General features: G+C 33.0%; 1 protein-coding gene across 4 annotated transcripts in view; it reads right to left on the bottom strand.

The window, feature by feature from the left end:
- Positions 1-2,899: 2,899 nt before the first annotated feature.
- The window catches only part of YTHDC1 (YTH N6-methyladenosine RNA binding protein C1), a 32,836-nt gene continuing 15,150 nt past the window's right edge, over positions 2,900-20,585 (bottom strand). Inside the window, exons 5-17 of one of the 4 annotated variants that reach the window (XM_019715645.3) lie at positions 19,310-19,399; positions 18,793-18,846; positions 18,128-18,222; positions 16,484-16,592; positions 16,278-16,395; positions 12,797-12,881; positions 11,648-11,814; positions 9,054-9,136; positions 7,759-7,795; positions 7,623-7,662; positions 7,458-7,520; positions 5,844-5,978; positions 2,900-3,897 (exon numbers count right to left, since the gene is read on the bottom strand). In XM_019715645.3, the coding sequence (XP_019571204.3) occupies positions 3,673-3,897; positions 5,844-5,978; positions 7,458-7,520; positions 7,623-7,662; positions 7,759-7,795; positions 9,054-9,136; positions 11,648-11,814; positions 12,797-12,881; positions 16,278-16,395; positions 16,484-16,592; positions 18,128-18,222; positions 18,793-18,846; positions 19,310-19,399 (1,301 nt within the window). In that variant the 3' untranslated portion in view covers positions 2,900-3,672. Of the gene's footprint in view, positions 3,898-5,843; positions 5,979-7,457; positions 7,521-7,622; positions 7,687-7,758; positions 7,796-9,053; positions 9,137-11,647; positions 11,815-12,796; positions 12,882-16,277; positions 16,396-16,483; positions 16,593-18,127; positions 18,223-18,792; positions 18,847-19,309; positions 19,400-20,585 lie in introns of all 4 variants that reach the window. The other 3 variants (XM_019715644.3, XM_019715647.3, XM_019715648.3) reach the window with 3 other exon arrangements.

The raw sequence follows: 20,585 nt of genomic DNA, 5'->3' as shown, positions 1-20,585 counted from the left end.
CCAAGACCTAGAACAGGAGTTTATTGACCAGTTATACCCTGAATATTATTAGTAAGACTAAATAATCTTTCAGATGCCACAGACAAGTTTAGGACACAGAGAAGCTGAAAGGGAAACACATAAAGTGTAAGATTTAGAAAAAAGGGCAAAAAATTAGATGACTCGTAATACAGGAGAAAATACCACAAAATTATTTAAACTCTAAGATTCCTATTCCTACTACAAGGAACTTAATGTCTAAAAGTTTGGGCCAATAGTGTCAGATGTTCCTCCATTTTTAATGTGTATAAAATTGTATTCGAAATGCTTTCTACCCAAATCAAACAAAATTTAAAAAATCAGGATAAAATGATCCACGTGTATCAGTCACCCTTACCTTGAGGTCAGGGAACGAACTCTATAGTCAGTGAAATGCTGGCAAAAATTCACATTTCCTTCTTCTTATTCCATATACCCGACATGCTTTGGTATCATAATTTTTAATGATATAACACAGCAGGATCTATGTGCTTCAGAAGAGTGACCAAGGCATTTTACAGCAGAATGAGAAAAGATATCCAGGAACAGAAGGAAGCTATGCCTATGATGACAAAATATTCCGAGTGAAAAGTCAGACATTCAGATACTCGTTCTTTATGAGATCATGCATTTAACGGTTATCAGAAATCTGTTACTTTGTCCATCTCAATTGGGAACTGCCCCTCCTCATGTAATTCTGATGGAACTGACCCTAAGATTCCTTGCCTCTCTTTCTTCTAGTACTAGCTGGTCATAGACATTTCTACAACACTTACTTACTATGCCTGAGAATAAAGCCATCAGCAATGCCCAACAACTAGTGACACATCTGTATTCTATTTCACTCCCTTGAACTTTTTACTCTAAAATCCTGGATTGAATTTCTAAATTCTGAATAACTGAATTTTATTTTTGACTTGTACATGTTTTTAGAATCAATATTGTAGAATACATGGAAGAAACTATGCCTCTCTCAGTAAGGAAGGCTGTCATAAATGTCTTTCAAATAATTAATCAAAAATTCTAATTTTAGGGGGCAGCTGGATGGCTCAGTTGGTTAGAGCGCGAGATCTCTACAAGGTTGCCGGTTCAATTCCCACATGGGATGGTGGGCTGCGCCCCCTGCAACTAAAGACTGAAAATGGCAACTGGACTTGGAGCTGAGCTGCGCCCTCCACAACTAGATTGAAGGACAACTTGGAGCTGATGGGCCCTGGAGAAACACACTATTCCCCAATATTCCCCAATAAAAACTAAAAAATAAAAACTCCAATTTTATATTATCTATTATTTTGATTCCTCTGCACAAAAGAAAATTATCATGCGATCTTTTACATCATGTTTCTGTCAGTTTTTTCATCTAAAAAAAATCCCGAGGGGAGAAACCAGTTATTGTGATTAAATGAGCTGATTTAAGTATACAGACTTGATATGTCTGATACTTAAGTGGATTCTAAGCTTATTAACATTCAAACACATAGTTTAACATCTAAGTGACTGGACTTAGGAAAACCCTCTTCTTAGTAAGAAAGCTTGAAGGAAATATGCTTAACATCGTTAGTAGAAAGCACCATCATTTTAAACATTTAATTTACATCCTATTTTTTCATAGCTTCCTCGGAAGCATAAAATTATATAAAAATAGGGGTAAGAATCCTGGCTCCACCAATCACTACCTTGTAATCTTGGTTATTAGCCTCTCCAGGCCTGTCTCTCACCTATAAAAACAAGGAATGGGATGTTACGTGAGGATGAAATAAGTCAGTACCTGGAAGCACAAAGTGCTTTTACATACTAAGTGCTCATATGATTTATATCTTACTATTACTTCAGGAAAATGACTTTAATATTACTTACCAGTTTTGTATAACTGGTTATCTCAAGTAACATTTTTGGTGATTCCTCTACATCTTAGAAATTCTTCAGAGTTTAAGAACTTAAAAAAAAACACCTTAGGGATTAACCTGTATAACTTACTATAAATACAAACAAAATGTTAATCAAATGACTTAACTTATACCAACTGGTTTAAAGGCAATGCTGAAAATAGAACCAACGTCTCCTAACACCCAGTTAATTGTTCTTCCCATTCTACTAACTGTAAGATTTAAAATAAATCCTTAGGCTTTATTTTTGAAATAGGTGAAATAAAACTACAATAAAACTGTAAATGCATGGGAAAATATTCTAAATGCCAGTGAGAATATAAAAGCAGTAAACTGATAGTTTTAAATACACTTAAAGAGTGCAGTTCCTGCATTCCCCTGTTCAAACCAATAAATACAGATTAAATGTAAAATTGTGATTGTGATTTGGTACAGAGTACAATTATAAACATGACACTATGAAAACACACAAAAAAGCGGTCAAATATTCAAATATCCCAACATTTAAATATTCAACCTAAGGCCAAAATTTCAGGTATAACTCAAGAAACAGAAATTCTTTCATAAACTGTTCTCTTGTGTGGCTATTTTATATAGCTTGTTACTATTGAACAGACTGGTGGTTAACTTAAAATATGTAACTACAAGAGGGTTAAATTTTGAAAGTAAAATAGAAAACATCCATAAATTAGTTCACTTATCAAAGATGAAAATGACAGACACCTAAAAGAAAACAATCCTGCGACCTGAGTAGATCCAAAAAATATAGTCAGATACTTAACCAAAATATCAACATAATTCCATTGTGTACCATTAGTTCTTACATTAGAAATAGACATAAGCTTTTAATTTAATGGGCTGAGGTCAATCATTTCTGCTAAAATATGTGAAAACAGACAAATGGGATCCTACAACTCCTACACACAGCATTCTTTTATGTCTACTAATGCTTAAGAAAACAAACTTGTATCCGGACAAGAAAGAAATGCAACAGATAAGTGTCAATCTTTACCAATTTATTTTATACAAAACAGTAGCAATGTAGATATGGGAATTATCTTCTGCTGCCACACACGCAAGTTGTGAATATTCCAAGCCAATGTATACAGTTTGGAGGGAAAGGCTAAACAATAGCATCAACCATGCTACTGAACATAGGAATTTTTTATTGAAAAAGATTAAAAATTAGATAGCAATGCCTTCTTAATATTGCTCTCATCATTGAAGACTGAAGAAAAAATAAAAAGTCACTTTTTAAGATTTAAAAAAAAGAGGGAAAGGGAGAAACCAAGAGGCTGCTACAACACTGCCATACAAACCATCATACTTCAATATTTGCATACTTGATAGCAGCATTATTTTTACTGAACCGTGTGCAACTACATTTAGAAACACATCAAAGCAAAATATCATGGCAGTCATCAATCAAGATCCAAAAGAAAGAAAGCAAACAAAAAAATAACTCTAAGATAAACACACTATAAGTAGATGAATATTTACGGAGAATGAATCAATATCTACATTCTTGGACTGTTCCATTCTGCCCAATGAAGTGTCAACTAAAGTTGTCAACTGTGCATTTTTGGAGGATTTGAGTTTTTCCAGTTCTTATTATACTGCATGCTTGGAACAAAGAGGGTCATAATAAATCCTTCTACACAATGAACTTTAAGTAGACAGCTGAAAATAAATTTACTACTTGTAAACACACACAAAAAAAAAATACAAGATTTTTTTCTTTTAACAATCAGTGCTTCCGAAAGCGCCATTATCTTCTATATCGACCTCTCTCCCCTCGGTCTCTGTCCCGATCACATAATCGCTCTCTTTCTCTTTCTCTATCACGTCCTCTATCTCGTTCTCTGTCTCTTCTGTTATCTCTAGGGCGGTCTCGCTCTCGTTCCCGATCTCTTTCACGGGGTCTACTTCTCCGACCACTGACAACAGCTTGTGTGCGACGAAGGAAATCATCCACCCTCATATCATAATCATGCTAGGAAAGGTAAGAAATTGGTTAGGTATGTCAAAAATTGGATGCAATTTATGAGTTCCTATATTGTAATTATTGCCTTGTAGAAAAGAATCTACAGAAATTAACTAATGCATTAAATTCACAGAATGTAATTCTGACATTATTTAGAAACAGGATTTTTTGTTATAGCTAATTAGATACCTACAACAGAGGATTTTTCATACGTCATTAAAAAATTACTTCAGTTGCCTATATAACTTTAATGACTTTTCTATCCAGTCCTTTTAATATTTAGGCCAAAGTAATCACCTAGTAATGACAATCAACCACATCATATGCATACATGCTGCCAATTATGCTAAATGTCACCGTTTTTCTGCAACAAGTAATCCCTACTGATTTTTTCCTCCTTTGAGTTTACAAACTAACCTAAACCAACTCTGCCCTCTTAAGGTGAAATTAGGAATTCTTACATTCCAGATTTTCTTTCAAATTAAGCCACTGTTAATGACAATTTATGGAATTTGATAGTTTTAAGAAAATATGCACTTCAGGTAAAACTGTGAAGTCTACTCCACAGAGTTAATAATACACAAAAGTTTGAAGAAGACAATGAAAGGTAAGATGAACAACTGTCAAAGTGGGGTACAAGTTGTCATTGTCACTAATTCTAAGCTTGATCCCCTGCTCTCGCTTTCCTACTCTTAGTTCTCAACTCACCTGTGCTTACTGAACTTGGTCTTTTTTCAAAGCTCAGTGTAAACATACAGAATACAAGATTCAAAAACAATCTCAGACTATCTTTTACAATCAATGAGTATGTGAATATTATATAAGCATTAGTCAGTTAAGATTCTCAAACTGTTTTATTAAATATTAAAGCTCCTAACGTGACATGATTTTGAAGGATTAATATCTTTATGAGGATAAGAAAATAAATGACAACAGAAAGATAGGCTAGGAAACTATTGAGCAGACTGGCCTTCTCAAATATGCACGATCTTCATCTATGTGGGAAGATAAAGGGATGCTTATTTGTCCCTGCACAAACTCATCATCTCAAGTGTGTGTGTGTTGGGGGAGGCGGGGGAAGGGTGTGTGTGAAATTCCAAATTGTGTATCGTACTTTAATAACCAAACTACCTTTTAAGGCTATCAAAGTTACATACAAAGGAATTATGCTAACAAGTGCCAGGAGACAATTTCACTTTTAAAAATAATAGTACTATATGGGAAAAAAATGAATACAATTCAATAAACAATCTCAGCCTGACTAGTATAATGAAAACCCAGAAATGTCAAACTAGAGATTGTTTTTCATTCATCCAGTTTTGAAGGGATCAAAAAAGCTTTCCTATCAACCATATCAAATTATGAGACTCAATAACTACTGCAAATAGTCTTCTGCTACATTACTTAACATTTGTCTGTCATATAATTTGTCTGAGAACATTTGTCTTATCATCATAAGAATCAGGGATACGAGGTGCAACAATTCAGTTGGTTACTAGTTTTAACAAAATTTGGTAGAAACAAATGACTAAATGAGATTGGAGATTATCCTTTAACTAACTAAATACACACCGTCTATCCTATGAAAATTAAATGAGAATTTACAAAAAGCTTAGAAATACCTATTTGCAATATTAACTACACAGTTATAAAGACCTCAGTACAGAAAGAAAATACCTTAGTTTACTATACCCCTAGGACACTACTTAAAGAGTTATATGTAGGAGTTGCCTCGACGTAAGCAGTTTGTGTTTGATCAGTAAATGAAATAATCTATTTAAATCATCCAAAGAGATTAGCCATTTTTAATAAACACAAGTTGTGAATTACTCCAAAACAGTCTGCAGTGAGAATATGAACGGTCCACCATTCAAAATAATCTGGTAGCCCCACACTGAAATTATCTACAGAATTCTAAGCAGTGCCCTCACACTGCTGCAGCCTCCCACACTTACTACTCGTTTGTCTCTGTATCTCGCTTCATGTGGTACTGGATGATGTCCTGAGTAAGGGGGGTGAGCCTGAGGGGGTGGAGCATGGTGCTGATAGTACGGATGGTGTGGCGGTTGTTCCATTCCAGGATAAGGAGCCTAAAAGAAGGAAACCACTTCCATAAGCATCTACCAAATATCTTCATAAATAAACCATTCTCAGAACTCCCCTACCCAAACCACCCATCCCAATCACATAATTTAACCCACACTAGTCATCTACTTTTTTGATGGCGTAGAAGTTCTTCAAAACACCCTATTTGCTTATTGAAAATATGTCCATAATAAACTAACTATACATCTTTTAAGATTTAACATGTTTATACCTTTATACCATACCATTTAAATACTAATAGATATAGCAAACCTTTATGTACTATGAACCAGCACCTTACATGTCTCATTTAATTCTCACAGCAGCTCTATGAAATAGCTACTATTATTCCCACTTTATGAAAGGGGAAACTGCGGTGTCAACTAGTTAAGTAACTTACTTAAAATCACATTGCTAGTGAAGGAGTACAGCTGGGATACAACATCAAGCATTCCAGCTCTAGAATCAGTTATCTTAATAATTATGTAAAAATCTAGTCTTTAAAAAAAAATTTCAAAACCCTCCAGGAGCTAATGAACTTTTAAATAACACTGTAAAATGATTAAGAGCAAATCAAAGGTTACTTCCCTTGTTAGTGCCAAGATACTATTAAATATTTTTATTTTTTTAAATTTCATAGACTCTAAAGGAAAAAAAAAATTGTAATTCACCTATTTGTATATGGCACCTTAAATGAAAACAAAAGCCAGATGAGGAGGCCACATTACAGGCAGCATTTAATTTTTTTTTTTTAAGGTAGAAATAATAAAACTACTTAAACGTCCAAGTTTTTTACTTCTTGGGAATTAATGCTTCAGCTATCCTCAACACCTTAAAGTATACTCTAAGAAGAATATCCAGCTTTCTCAAAGAAAAAAATTAAAAATTAAAAAATTAAAAATTAAAAACGGTTTAATTGACATTAAATATAGAGAATTTACTGAGTATTAGGATCAGGCACTATATGCTAAACTTTACATGTATTTTGTCAATTTAACTCCTTATAATCCTATGAGATTCACACTATTCCATTAAATTTTAAGCCATACAAGGACAGGCATATGTCCATTTCGTTCACTAAGTATACCCAGAGCAAGGAAGTACCCTGCAGAGTAGGTACTAAATATTAGCCTGATGAACCAAAGAACAAATAAATACCCATTGCATTTTACAGACAAGGAAAACTAAGAAAGAAATCTATTATGAAACTTGCTTAAGCTCAGAACTGAGAAGGTAAAGTATATGAATCCAGGCAGAGTTTGTACTACTAGCCAGTATAATAATAAACCATAACACTGATCAACTAAGCCTGTATTTACACAAATCAAATTATTCATAAGTCTCTAGTTTTAAAAACAGCATGAAATTATTTATTGCCAAAGATATATATTTTAAGTCTCTTAACGGGTAACTACTCTAAGTAAGCACTCAAAACATATGGAACTACAAATGAAGTTAAATAACTTGCAAAATAGAATACAAACCATTCCTTGCCACGGTGGTGGTGGTCCCATGTTATGAAATTCCCTCACATAATCATTGTAGGACTAAAATAAAAGATGATAATGTCAATAATAAATAGAAATCAAACCCAGAAGAAAATAAATCAGATCTTAATTTCATGTACATTAAATATATAAAGTGCTTACCCCATTTAAAAACACATCTCGGCGAACTCCTGAAAATCGTCTGTTGGGAATAAGATTTGTGAAACTAAATTCAGGTAATTCATAAACTAGTTCCAAGAATGTAATTCAAAACTAAGCAAGAGTGAACCCAACTTACCTGTCTACTTCCTGGTATCGTGGGTCCTTTAAATACCCTGTTCAAACATCAAGCATTTTAGTAAATCAAAAATTTCTTTTTTTTATTATGGCATTATAATTAAACCTTCCTTACCACTCATTTCAATTCTTCCCATGAAATATAGTGACGCTATTAAGTGATGCTATTTTTGTATTACTCCATTTTCAGATATTCTTCTCAGATTACATGATAATCTAGGAAGTAATTAAATAATTTACTGATATCACAGAATTATAATCTGCTAAAGAGGTTTTCACATGGATCTTCTAAATCCATACCCCAATTTTCGCTAGATAGAAAATTTCTTCATTCTGCACCATAGGGAAGGTAAGGGCAGAGGCATTCATTACCTTGAGGACACTGTAATAGGACTTCCTTAAAACAAATGTTTACCTTCCACCTTGGGTATACACAGCCTTGCTAAGTCAACCACAAACAGTTTTTTAAAAATGCATACTTATGGGGAAGAAAAACAAAAGTGCAAAAATAAAGATTTATACACTTTAAATGAAAGAATAGTAATAAAAATATTCTTTCCTACCTTTTAGTAAGGACTCAGCAAATTAAAAAGTAAAAACATCTGAGTGGCGATATTACTGGAAAAAAACTAATTTCATTCTCTGGAACATACCATTTTGGAGAAGAATGATAGGCTTACCAAGCCACTTCTTACGTAATAGTACAGTAATGCTCACTAACACCAATTTCCAAATTGCCTAAGTTTTATAAGTGTATCACTGATTGCTTTAAGTATCGTAAGTACAGTTTGCTTTTTTTAATTCTGTAAAGGGAAAGACTAACTAAAAAGCTGCTTTAGATTACAAACAAAATATTCTCATTTCTCTCTAAAAACATGAAGTCAAAAATTTTTATTTAGAAACATATAGTGTAATTTCAGTTTCTAAAGAAAGCTACACACCACATGAAATACTAAGTATTAAAGGGAATAAAAAGCACAGATGTAAGATTGCTGCTTTCCCTAACTATATCTAACCTTAAAACACATGTGCACTATTTGTGGAGTAATTATAAATTAGCAATTTCAAATAATCAACAGATTTATGATAACAGGTCACATTAGTATAAACAACCTTAATAAAGGAGACGAAGTATTACTAGATGAGAAATATCAATAATTTTTTAAGTTTAAGTGGTCACGTCCTAAAGTTTTCTCACTTTTAAAACTGTACAACTAGAAGTTTATGTGTTGTTGTTGTTGTTGTTGTTGTTTAATAATTTTAAGTCAAATATCTGCAGGATTATAAAATATTAACCTGGTCTCTGGTGAAACTCAGGGGCATAGTCAATCCTTGGTTTCTTTCTGCTGTTATGAATATCATAATCTTCTGGTCGACGCCTACACAAATTAGACACATTAGAAATTAAACCAAAAACTGCTGGGGAGAACAAACAGCAAAGTAAGAGTTTCTTACAGAAATGAGTACAGAGAATAATCCATTATTTACTTTAAAATAACACCCAAATTTGTGGTGAGCAAATAATCTTAAAATTTCTAAATTTTGATTCCTCAAATTATTATAAATCAATCTTTAAATGTACTGCTGGAAGTAAATATTCTCTGCAATACTCATGCTACGATGAGATAGTTGTAAAGAGTAATTTGCTCAAAATATGTAAATCACATTTTAGTATTCCAAAGAAAAATGAATGAGCTACTCACAAACTAATGTAAATATCCAGTTTAACAATTAATAAATACACTTTCCCAAATAAAGCTCCATATAGGTGCAAAAGAAAAAAAAAAAAACCTATCATTATACAATAGGTAATTCTAAAATCTATATATTTAAACTTATCAATATCATTCTAGGATAAGTCTAAACAAAATTAAGAATTTAAAATTTTTTCTTCTGCTTTGCACATAATTATATTTTTCGTATCATCATACAGAAAACGACACTTATTAAAAGTGACTTTACAAGAAAGTTTTGAAAATCTTAATACTATGAAAAATCAATTTCTATAATTAATAACATTTAGAAATTAAGGAAATTTCTTCCAGAGACAATGCCTTAAAACAAAACTGGCAAGTAATGGGGCAGAGTTTTAACAGAGTTCATAAAACGAATTCAAAGTGTATTTTTTAGAAGGTGAAATTTTACTCTGCAGTGTTGCTGCTCTTTACTGTCTTCCATAAATCTTAATGGTTAATGTAATACATCATTAAATACACTTCATTTAATAAAGAGCTACACAAAATTTTTTAAATATCCAAGTTTTTTAGGTAATAATCTTTTACTCTTAACGTCAAATAAAAACTATCAAAAAACTGTCAAATAATCTGGCAATACTAGTTTTCCAGCTATATTTCTCTGAATAACAACTACTTTCATTAACTTTTGCAACACAAGTTCAAAGTTAAGTGCAATATCCCCAAGCCCCACCCCCAACAGAATAAAAACATTTGCATCTACAATAAATAAAACTGTAAGAAAATTAAAATCTGGTTTAAAAAATAAACATACCGCTTTCTTGTAGTTTGGGGAGTGTGCATATACGACCGGTATAAAACATGATAGTAACAGTTCATATAGTAGTCCAACTACTGACTTTAAGCTGTAAGCCACATACATATATGGAGGCCCTGGCAGGCTTGAGAGAAGGTGTAGTGGTGTAATAAGTATAGTTTGCAGTCCATTGCAAAACTGAGGTAAAAACTTCACTTGTATGTACTGTATTGCACTGGAAATCTCTTAGCTTAAAACTTCAAAAGACATCTTGGTGCTCAGTCCTTTTAGGCCAAAAATAAGGGAGCTCTGCCAGGTTTCCTCCTACCTACTCGACAGTGTCCTTTTTAAGATCAAAGAAATGGGGACTCTTGTTGGATTATCTGTACCTACCACAGGATGTTTCCACCAAAAGGAAACTTAACCAAAGGTTTCATCCCATCAACCATACATCCAACAGTCTTTAGCAGAATACTTTAGATTTAGCTGTATGCAAATCTATACAGGGGAAGGTGTTGGGTAGAAGGGCTTAAATCAGTCCTTTGCAAAGACTTCTCCAATTCTGTAACAAGTTAAACCCCCTTTTCCTGGAAAATGCTGTTTAGTTCATAAAGTAGTGATCAATAACCATGGCGATCCTCTAAAACACACTTTAAGTCCACAGGTACTGCCAGCATCTGGAAAAGTTGTAAACAGACACAGCAACAGCCCTTCTTTTTGGTTTGTTGCCGGGTCTCCCAGGGCCACTTGATCCCCTTTGGAAAGGACCTACTGTTTTCAGAAGCTCAGCAAGATGTGTGAATTCACTGGGTACATGTTAGAGAATATTTGGCAATGGGGTTAAGACATCACGGTGATAAAATTTCAAACAGTCCCAATAATGCTCCTCTTGAATATCAAAACAACTTAAAATATTTTATCCTCTAAATGAGGCGTCATCTTCTGAAAAATATTAGTGATCCTTTATAAAAGTCCCATATCTGATAAGGCTTATCCAGAGACATACCTGAAAGAAAAGGCTTTTTACAAAATATTAACATTTTTTTGCGAATAAAGACCTCCTCCTCTTCCTCCTTTCTAGCCTGTTCTTAGCAAAAGGCCTACCTCATTTCAATTTTATACATTGTATTATCAGAATATTAACTAATCTAAACTGGCTGTCACTCGTTAGCAAATAATTTTTTCTGCATAAGGAAAGATCCCCATTTTCCTCTTGAAAAATGACTGAGACCAAGGTGACCATGTGAAATCCTCAATGAAGCCACAAACTAGTCCATGCAGCTTGATTTGAGGATTTTCTCTTTCTTCTTTACCGCAGGACAAACTTTTGACGAATCACATTCCTCCATCATGTTATCCTGATACATGTGCCTATTATCAGTCCAAAGAACGTTTCTAACCTTCCCACATCCCGGACTGGTTCTCGACGGGATGGACGTCCTCTTGATCGGGGCTGAGAATGCATTCTTCTCTTGTGACGCATTTTATGAATGACCTGATACAAGTCAATACTTTCATCAGGGGGAAACAGAAGACAAAGCTGGGTTCCACATTCAAGTTCAATTTCCTACAAGGGAAAAGTAGTAATTTATAAGATGAAAACAGAAGAACCTTTAGACTTGTATCTTCCTGATGTCCAAGAACAAAAACAGGCTGTCCTGGAGGCTTCCTTCTCAAACTTGATAATCATATGGGACTCCAATAAACTTCCTTGACAGGTTTAAACCTTTCAATAGTTTCACGTATTTAATAAGGGTAAAGAATCTCCAAAGTTAAATATACAAAGTTAGGCAGTTTGTATATTTGCCTAAAACTCCATGATAATTGCCTGCTGCAAATATTTCTTTGTGCAAAATACAAAAATATCAGGCCAAAGCCATCCACCCACCTCAACACAGTGGAGGAAAAACATGTATGTTAATGTGTACCAACACTTTAACACTTTGATAACTACAAACTGCTAAATGCACTGAAATAAATTAGACAAACTACAAAGGCATACTAATGTATGGGTATTTTAAAATTAAGTTTTATTTTCCAATTATCAACATTTTCACTTATGAGCAATGAAAATATTACTTCTGGTTGAAAATTACACAAACTATGAGGATCAAAGGTTTGAGTTTATTTTAAATCACTGCTAATTTCATTTACAGACTTAAAAATCTTAGTACACATATTGTGATCTTTTCATATATCTTCCTTCTATTCAGAAAACATAAGATGTTAAACGCCATTTCTAAAGTGTATGCAAAGTTCAGAATCTATTAATCAGTAATACAATGAAAAGCCATTTAAAATCAATCAGGCCAATTCTCTTCAAAAAATTTCCCTTCAATTGTATCAATAGAAGTACCACATAAAACTTCCAACATTAATGCAGGTCTTAGTTTTAATCAGCCATGATCACTGTAATCATAAACCCCAAATAACATTTTCCCTTAATCCTGCACAAAAATTCTTTCAGAAAAGGTTTAAAATGTTCTTCAATAAAGATCTCGAATAGGGTTGCTTAAATTCGTTTTTCAAAATCAATGAAAACAACAAACCTGTCCATCACGTCCAATCTTTACTGGTTTATGTTCATTCCAAGGATTGGTGAGATGAGCCGATTTAGTGAAGGGTAATTCACGCCTAAATGCAAAGTAATACCAGTTATATTCTTTTGCAGGTTCTAACTCCCTTCAGTAGTGAAGTCCTACTCCTATGTTTGTCACGATTTAAGTGTGACTAAAATTTTTGAAGAATCACTTAGACTGGCAGAGCTTATTCCCCAGAATAGGAGTCCCTTCAGAGATGCACTCTTTCCACATTCTCCATTGTGTGCTCAAAAAAAGCTTAATAATATAGTGCTGAAGAACATGAGCTTGGAAACTAGGACAATTAGGGGTTTGAATTCCAGGTCTCTCTCTTCTCTCCAAGCTTGAGTTTTTTCATATTATAAACAAGGGTATCACCAACTACTTCCTGTTTAAGTAGTTTGCAAATGAAATGACATATAAATGTTTAGATTTCTTGATTCTGTATAATAAAAAAACTGTATTTTTTATTAACCGATCAACAAACAGGTGAACCTTAATTAACCAGATAGTTAATACCAAATGAAAATAAGTTCATTGGTTCAGGGCTGCTTTCCCAGATTCAAGTGTCCTCCCCCTTTCAATAAGGCAGTATTTCCCCACCATCCATGGAATGGCTCTTGACAATACAAATGTTTAGCATTCCTAATCTTTCTCACCAGCTATCAAAAATAAATAAGCACAATTATTTTGTAAAAGAGTGTGTACCGTAAAAAAAATACAGGAAGTTTTATTTTGTTTTTAATGTGGTTGTGTCTCTTTGGGAGAAAGAGGAAAATACTCAGAAAATGCTTCCTGAAAAAAGCGGCATATGAAATAAGCCTGAAAGAAAAATGGCTCAGGAAAAGCCGTATGTAGAGTGGTACAGCAGGGTTACATTTGAAGCAATGAGAAGGGCTTGGAGCAAAAGCAAAAGGCAAAGAGAAAAGCAAAAGCAAGTAAATTGGTCCAGTGAACAAGCTATATAAGCTACATAACCATTTATTTTATCTTACATGACTTTCTTAAAGATGAATATTGAATGCTCCAATTTTATTTAACATTTTTAAACCTCAGGAAAAATACTGACATTTACAGGGAAAGAAGTCTATCTAACGTTAAAGTAACGAGGTGGCACTCTGTGGTGATGTGATGTGAATGTATTGGGGAAGTGAGCAGTGAGTGATAAAAATGCCCATTGGGTATTACTAAAAGGCTGGGATTCTTAGTCTATTACACATCTTATTTCACACAATCAAGAGTGGTTCAAGAGTGCACAAAAATTATGATGATGAACTATTTGCATTTGTATATCTTCTGTTGCTAACCACATTTCAAACAAGTTAGTAAAATAGCCAATAAGTCAAGGAAGAGGAATATGAAAACAATAACCTATGAATAAATTAAGTCCATCTTCTAAAATTAAGAAACAAATTTCCTTATCAATAATTTGAAAATGATGGTCAATAGAACAAGTACCATTCAAAACACAATTTTCTGCAATCAATCTAAAACTGGATATTTTTTCTCCTACTCATAAGAAAGCATCATCTCCAAATATTTTTAAATGACATCAATAATTTTCTAGTCATAAAACCATAGACTAACAAATCTGTCCTTTGGCTTTTACAGTTATCCATCCGAATAATAAAAATAATAATGTCTATCTTCGCTAAGAAATAATTGGTACGCTGCTTCCCCTGTACACTACCAGATTTTTACATTTTATTGATAATAATTTGATTAGAACTTTACAACTTTGATTTCTGAAGAATTATGAATTTACATCTAAAAGCTCTGGACACAATGGAGCAGCAGGATATCACCTAGTCTTACCACCCTAACGTCACATTCCAACATGGACAATTATTTCTGCATATTACATTTAAGTAACAAACCATAATTAACCAATTTCCTACATGGGAGAATTTAAATTGCTTCTAATTTTTCCCTACAGAAAGTAATGAGTAATATGTTTATGCATATAGCTTTCTGCTACTCCATTAACAACCAACCTAATACACTATTTCCACTATATCATTGCCCATGTATTCTCATAGTTCCTCACTGTCCCACAGCAAAGGTTTAACTCCTTAGGCTGGCCCACATTACAATTTATCTTTGCTTCTCTTGTCTTTGTCTTCTCTTTATTACCTGCTTCCTTAAAAAAGGTGGCTCCTTATCCCACCAACAAACTCTTCCCCACCCCCACCCCAACAGTTTGTTTCCATGTTCTTCCTTGTGCTAGTCTGCCTTCCTGAATATGAATAGCATTTTTCCTTCTTCTTATCTAATTCCACCATTCTCATCAAAATCCAACACCTCAGCCAACTTGTAACTTACAGAACATTAGTAGGATACCTTTCAGGTAAATTTTATTTAAAATTAATTTTATAGGAAATAATTTGTACGTGCCATGTAAGGGTCACTTACACAATTAGCTTTTTATGCTATTTAAACAAAATTCTAGGCCCACGACAGAGCCACTCATACTTACTCATACTTGGGGTGCCACAACAGCAAATTGAAACTTACCTAACTTTTGTGTCCCTATAAATGCTCTGCTTGACATAGTACATCCAGTCAGACAATAACTAAACACTAAGCCAATTGCAGGCTTTCTCACCCCAAACAAGGATGACAGTGTGGACCCAGCCAATTTGGTATTTCCTATTTGTGTCTTCCTTGTTCACTATTCTTCCTTGTTCTTCCTTGTTCACTATTCTTTATCCTATAAAAGATTTCTGCCTCTTGCTTCATTTTACAGTTCTCCACAGGAGACTGTCCATTTCATGCAGTGTTAAAAGTTTTGTTTGTATAATCTAAATTGACTTCTTTAATCATTTTTTAAATCATGTACAATCATTCAGTAAGAACATAATAGTGTTGATAACTCAGTGTTCAAAATAAGTCTATTTTTCTAATAAACATTTAAACCTTAATTACTCAAGTTTCGAAAAATGCCAATTAAACATGGTTTGCTAACTTTCTTAAAAATCACTACTTGTTCACAACTAAATTAGTTTCAAAATGTTAGCCAAGACAAAAAGTAAGTATTTTCCCATTCCACAGTAACTAAATAACATGTTAAATCACTACAATTACATAGACATATGCCAGATAACATTCCAAACAATTGTGTAATTCGTGACAAATGTACTGTTCTATTATTAATAGAGACTAAAATACATTAAAGCTCTTGACTAAATAAACCTTTGCACACTGCAGCCTTACATTAGATTATAAAGGTAGTGAACAAGACAAGCTAATCATGATGTAATTTTTACTTTAACATTGTTAAGTTTTATGGATCCAAATCAGCCTAGGAATGATACCCACCCCAAAAAGAGAAAATAATCAGAAAGAATAATAAATTAAAATTAAACAACTGTGGCGTTTTAACATTATTCTCAACTAGTAGCCCATTCATTCAAAACAAGGGGGATTTGAATTACCTATACTTGTAATTTACCTGCAAATCCAGTCAATTTTAAAGACACCTCCCAGCATTTTAGCATTCATTCCTGCTGGAAGCACCCAATGTATAGGTGATCCTCCATGATGTGACTCTGAAGAAAGTCTTGCAAATCCTAAGGGAATCAAATCACAACATGATACACAGATGGTAATAAAAGTATAATCAATGGTTTTATATATCCAAATTATTTTTATTCTTACCTTGAAATTTTCCACTCTCTCTGACAGAAAATATTAAGATAACACTCCTTGCCGATCTGAATGCAGCATTTAATTTCTTCTCATTCACTGGCAGCGTGGACCATACACCCTATACAAATGATGTAAAGATTACAGATCTAAATTAATGCAAATCTTTTGTGTTTCCAATTATATCTGCAAAATAAGGCTACTGATACTGTTGCACTTTACATTAAAATAAGCTGTAACAAATAAAGACCTTATTTATCAGCAGTTAAATAATGTAATAATTCATCAAAAGCTAAGGAAAAATATGGAGAAAATTACCAACCTTAACAAAATCTTTAAAACAACTATAGTGTATATACACTTGGTGCATTCAAATCTTATGAGGTAGAATACCATATAGTAAAAACAATCAGCTACAATTATTTTAATATCATAGCCATTTACTGTGGCAAAAACATGCTGTTTGAAGGTAAATCACAGCATGAACATTTTCCTTCTTGAAAAACTGTGCCTAACAATTTAAAATTATTGTATTAGTAAATCTATTAAGTGAAGAATTTCTGTCAACTGTCTAGCACTTCTCAGTTTTTCTACTTAAGTTCAAATTTTCAGTTACCAACAGTTTGGCTGAAGAGCCCTGTGTTCTTTACATAGAGCCAGAATATAGTTATTAATTTCTGAAGCATTTCAAGCAATTCTTTGTTCATGAAACATTAAGAAAGAGTGTGGTAAGGTAAGGTAAGGTAAGGTAAGGTAGAAGCTCTAATTCAGTTTAATCTGCTCATACAAACTAGATTTCATTCACACTAAGAACTTAATTACTTCTAACTAAATCCACTCCAGCTGAAGAATAGAAACTTCACTAGGATAGATAGCTATTTGCTGTATTAGTCTTTCCATCCGTAAAGTTTGATGGGTAATCAACTTAAGTTACAACTATAGAATATTTATACTCACAGAAATATTAGAAAAATATTTAACTTTAGTTTTTAACTTTCTAAAAATCAGTAAAAACTGTAATTACTCATTTTAAACCAAGAATAGAAAGGTATAATAGATGGTATAACAAACAGATGTATTTTTGTAGCAAAAACATAAAATCAGTTATCTTACAACATCCTACAGCAACTAGACCATATACTTTTTTGTAAAGCCTAGAGTGGGCCTTTAAGCTAACTCTTTCTTTTCTTCTAAATCCAAGTGATCTTACTTCTAAAAATAAAAGAAACTCTCCGTAAAGATAAATTTCTTTTCAAGAAGATCTCAAGATATAAAACAGCCATCAATATAAAGCAAAAATTGGTTAAAGAAACTTTTTAATAAAGTATTAGTACAATAAATTAGCAATTCAATACAGAAACACAAAAATCAACAGAAACACATCTTTTACAGTACTATATATATATACACATGTATATAGTATACATATATTCTCCAATATCAAACATTTGATTTCAAAATTGTCTTTTAAAAAATGCAAATTCTAATAGGTTGCCTAACCAACCACAAAGCAGACCCAAAGTAGTAACTGGGCTCTGTACCTTTAAAGCTTTTATGAAAACAAAAACCAACAAAAAACAGAATCTTAAGCTACTCAACATACTCCATTTAACAATTTCAAGATTAGGACAGTTTTAATAGAACTGATGCTAATACCTTAGCTTTGGCAAGAGACACATTCTCATGGTTGTTACTCTTTATGAGAAAAAATCTTGCATCCTGTAGGACATATTTGAGTTTACTCGTTTGATCTGAAAAAAAGAAATCCAAATTGATTAATGAGAAGCCATTATCACACAAAGGGGTATAAGTTGTACTAACTGAAATTAGCCCTCCACGCCCACCTTAACTTTTAAAATTCATAATCACCCATTCAACCTGGAAAGTTAAGCCACAACACATAAGAAAGCAAAGCTGAGAAAAGAACCAGCATTTTGCGAGAAGGAAAACCTAATCCAGTGATGTTCCGATATATCAGATCAATACTTAAGTTATGAAAATGGCTACAAATTTTATAGATTTCTTTCCTCAGATTATTCATTTAAACAATGATAGACCATTATGCTACTAAAAAAATATATACCATCCATTTTGTCCAAAAACTGTGTAACATATCCTAAGACGTTACTACTGTTCTAAAAGATACGTGGTAAGACATGAACATGGAGCTCTGTTGTAAGATCACATTATCAATTTTTTCCCCTTAATTTAATATATCAGAACATTACTACATTAAAATCAACTATTAATGGAGAACCAATAAGGCAAAAAAATGACTTTATGCAGCATGCAATGAAAACAATTTCAAATTTAAATGATACCTTTTCGGACAGCACGAACGGAAGATGATAATTTCTCATGCTTCTTTTCTGAACCTGTATTTAGCCAAAGTACATTTGTTCAGATTGAGCTTTAATAGAGATAAGACAAAATTTCTACAGTCTTGTCACATAAAATTTTCATTCAAGACAAATTATTCTTCCTGGCGCACCCACACACACAAAAAAAATACTTCTCAATGTGTACGAGTGTTTGGCTTTTTGGGTTGTTTGGATTTTTTAAAACAAAATGTATATTTGAACAGTTTCCCACTCAGAAAACTAGTCACTGAATCATCATCTTCCAAGAAAAAAAAGTGAAATTCCACTTAAGCAGTAACAGAACAAGATAAAAATAATAAGAAAAAGCTTAGTTTCCTCTAGAATTATTACACTGAACATGCCAAAAATCAATACTAATGGACATCAACAAGTTCACACTAACTATAGCCTCCACACTTTCTAGGGCAGATTACATTAGAATCAGTCAGATATGATCACAAAGGTAAAATAAGAATACCTGCATATGACTCTGATGCAGAGCTTCCACTCCTATCAAAAACAATTGGCGAGATGCCTCTAGCTCTCTTCCTTTCCTTCTTTTTCTCATCTAAAAAGAATTCAAACAAGATTTTAAAAAACATAATATAGGTACAGGTAACAAGAATTTATCATTATGTATCTGTTCTTTTGCCTAATCCCTGAGTATTGTTATTGCTACTCTCTCTCCGGATCCCTCAATTTCCTCAGAATAAGGTGTTCCCTTTCAAGGACAGTTCAAAAACTAAGGACATTTCATTGCTTCTCCCACCAATTTCAATAAAAACACATGACCATAATTGAGAACTATTTATCCTAAAGCTGATCTTGAATAAACTTTTCCAAGAGGGGAAACAAAACCTGCAAAGCAAATGCAACTTTTCTTTCAATAAAATTTATTGTATTCCCTTCTATGCATCAGATTCTGCTATTCTTAGTCGTTTTTAAAAAGTATACTATCATTCTTCATCACAATTCCAACTCATTCTATCTTAAATGTCTAACGAACTCCAGATCTAAAGCTTTTCAACTGTAAAAAAAAACACAAAACAAAACACTGTAGTAAATTAATTATTCCTTTCTGGTGGCCAGTGCTTGTTTTTATGTCTTCAATTCCTTTCTTCTTGACCATTTCCTTCCTGTTTACTGCTTGTATTTTCAAATCCAATTTAAAATTTATTCTTAATATCTTAATGATACCCTATGTATTTCTATAAAAAAGATAGGAATCTTCAGTAGACAGAAAAGAATTGCCATTACCTGTCATATAAGAACCATTTCAAGCTTAATTTGGAACTTTATAAGCATGCAAATGACGACCTAAGATGGAATCAGGCTCTCATGTCTTTTTACTGTTATTTTAATTATACCAGCATAAGTCCCTTTACTTTTCAGCTAGAAGAATGAATATGAAGGGAGAAAATGCATATACATATCTTTATTTAAAATATCCAGAAGGCTGAAATATAATCAATGATCTTACAAACAATCCCCTATAATGACTCTATAAACTACTTTAAAAGCTTTAAATAAATTATTTCCCTTAATACTCATAACAAGCTCATGAGAAACAACGCCATTATTCTCATTTACAGAAAAGGAAACCTCAATTTAGAGGGGTGGTTAAGGCAACTTGGCAAAGACAGTACAAACCCTGAGCTTTATCTTTACTGAGCAAAGAGAAAAGGTATTTTACTACTATTCTTGACAGAGGATTCTAGGTCCAAGTAATTTAAAGACAGACAACTCCAAGGGCA

Source organism: Rhinolophus sinicus, chromosome 1 (assembly GCF_057876585.1).
Source record: "Rhinolophus sinicus isolate RSI-liver-muscle chromosome 1, RSI-T2T, whole genome shotgun sequence".
In the NCBI taxonomy this organism is placed as follows: Eukaryota; Metazoa; Chordata; class Mammalia; order Chiroptera; family Rhinolophidae; genus Rhinolophus; species Rhinolophus sinicus.
The sequence above is the reverse complement of the archived record's forward strand: the minus strand, read 5'-3'. Positions and strand labels throughout refer to the sequence as shown.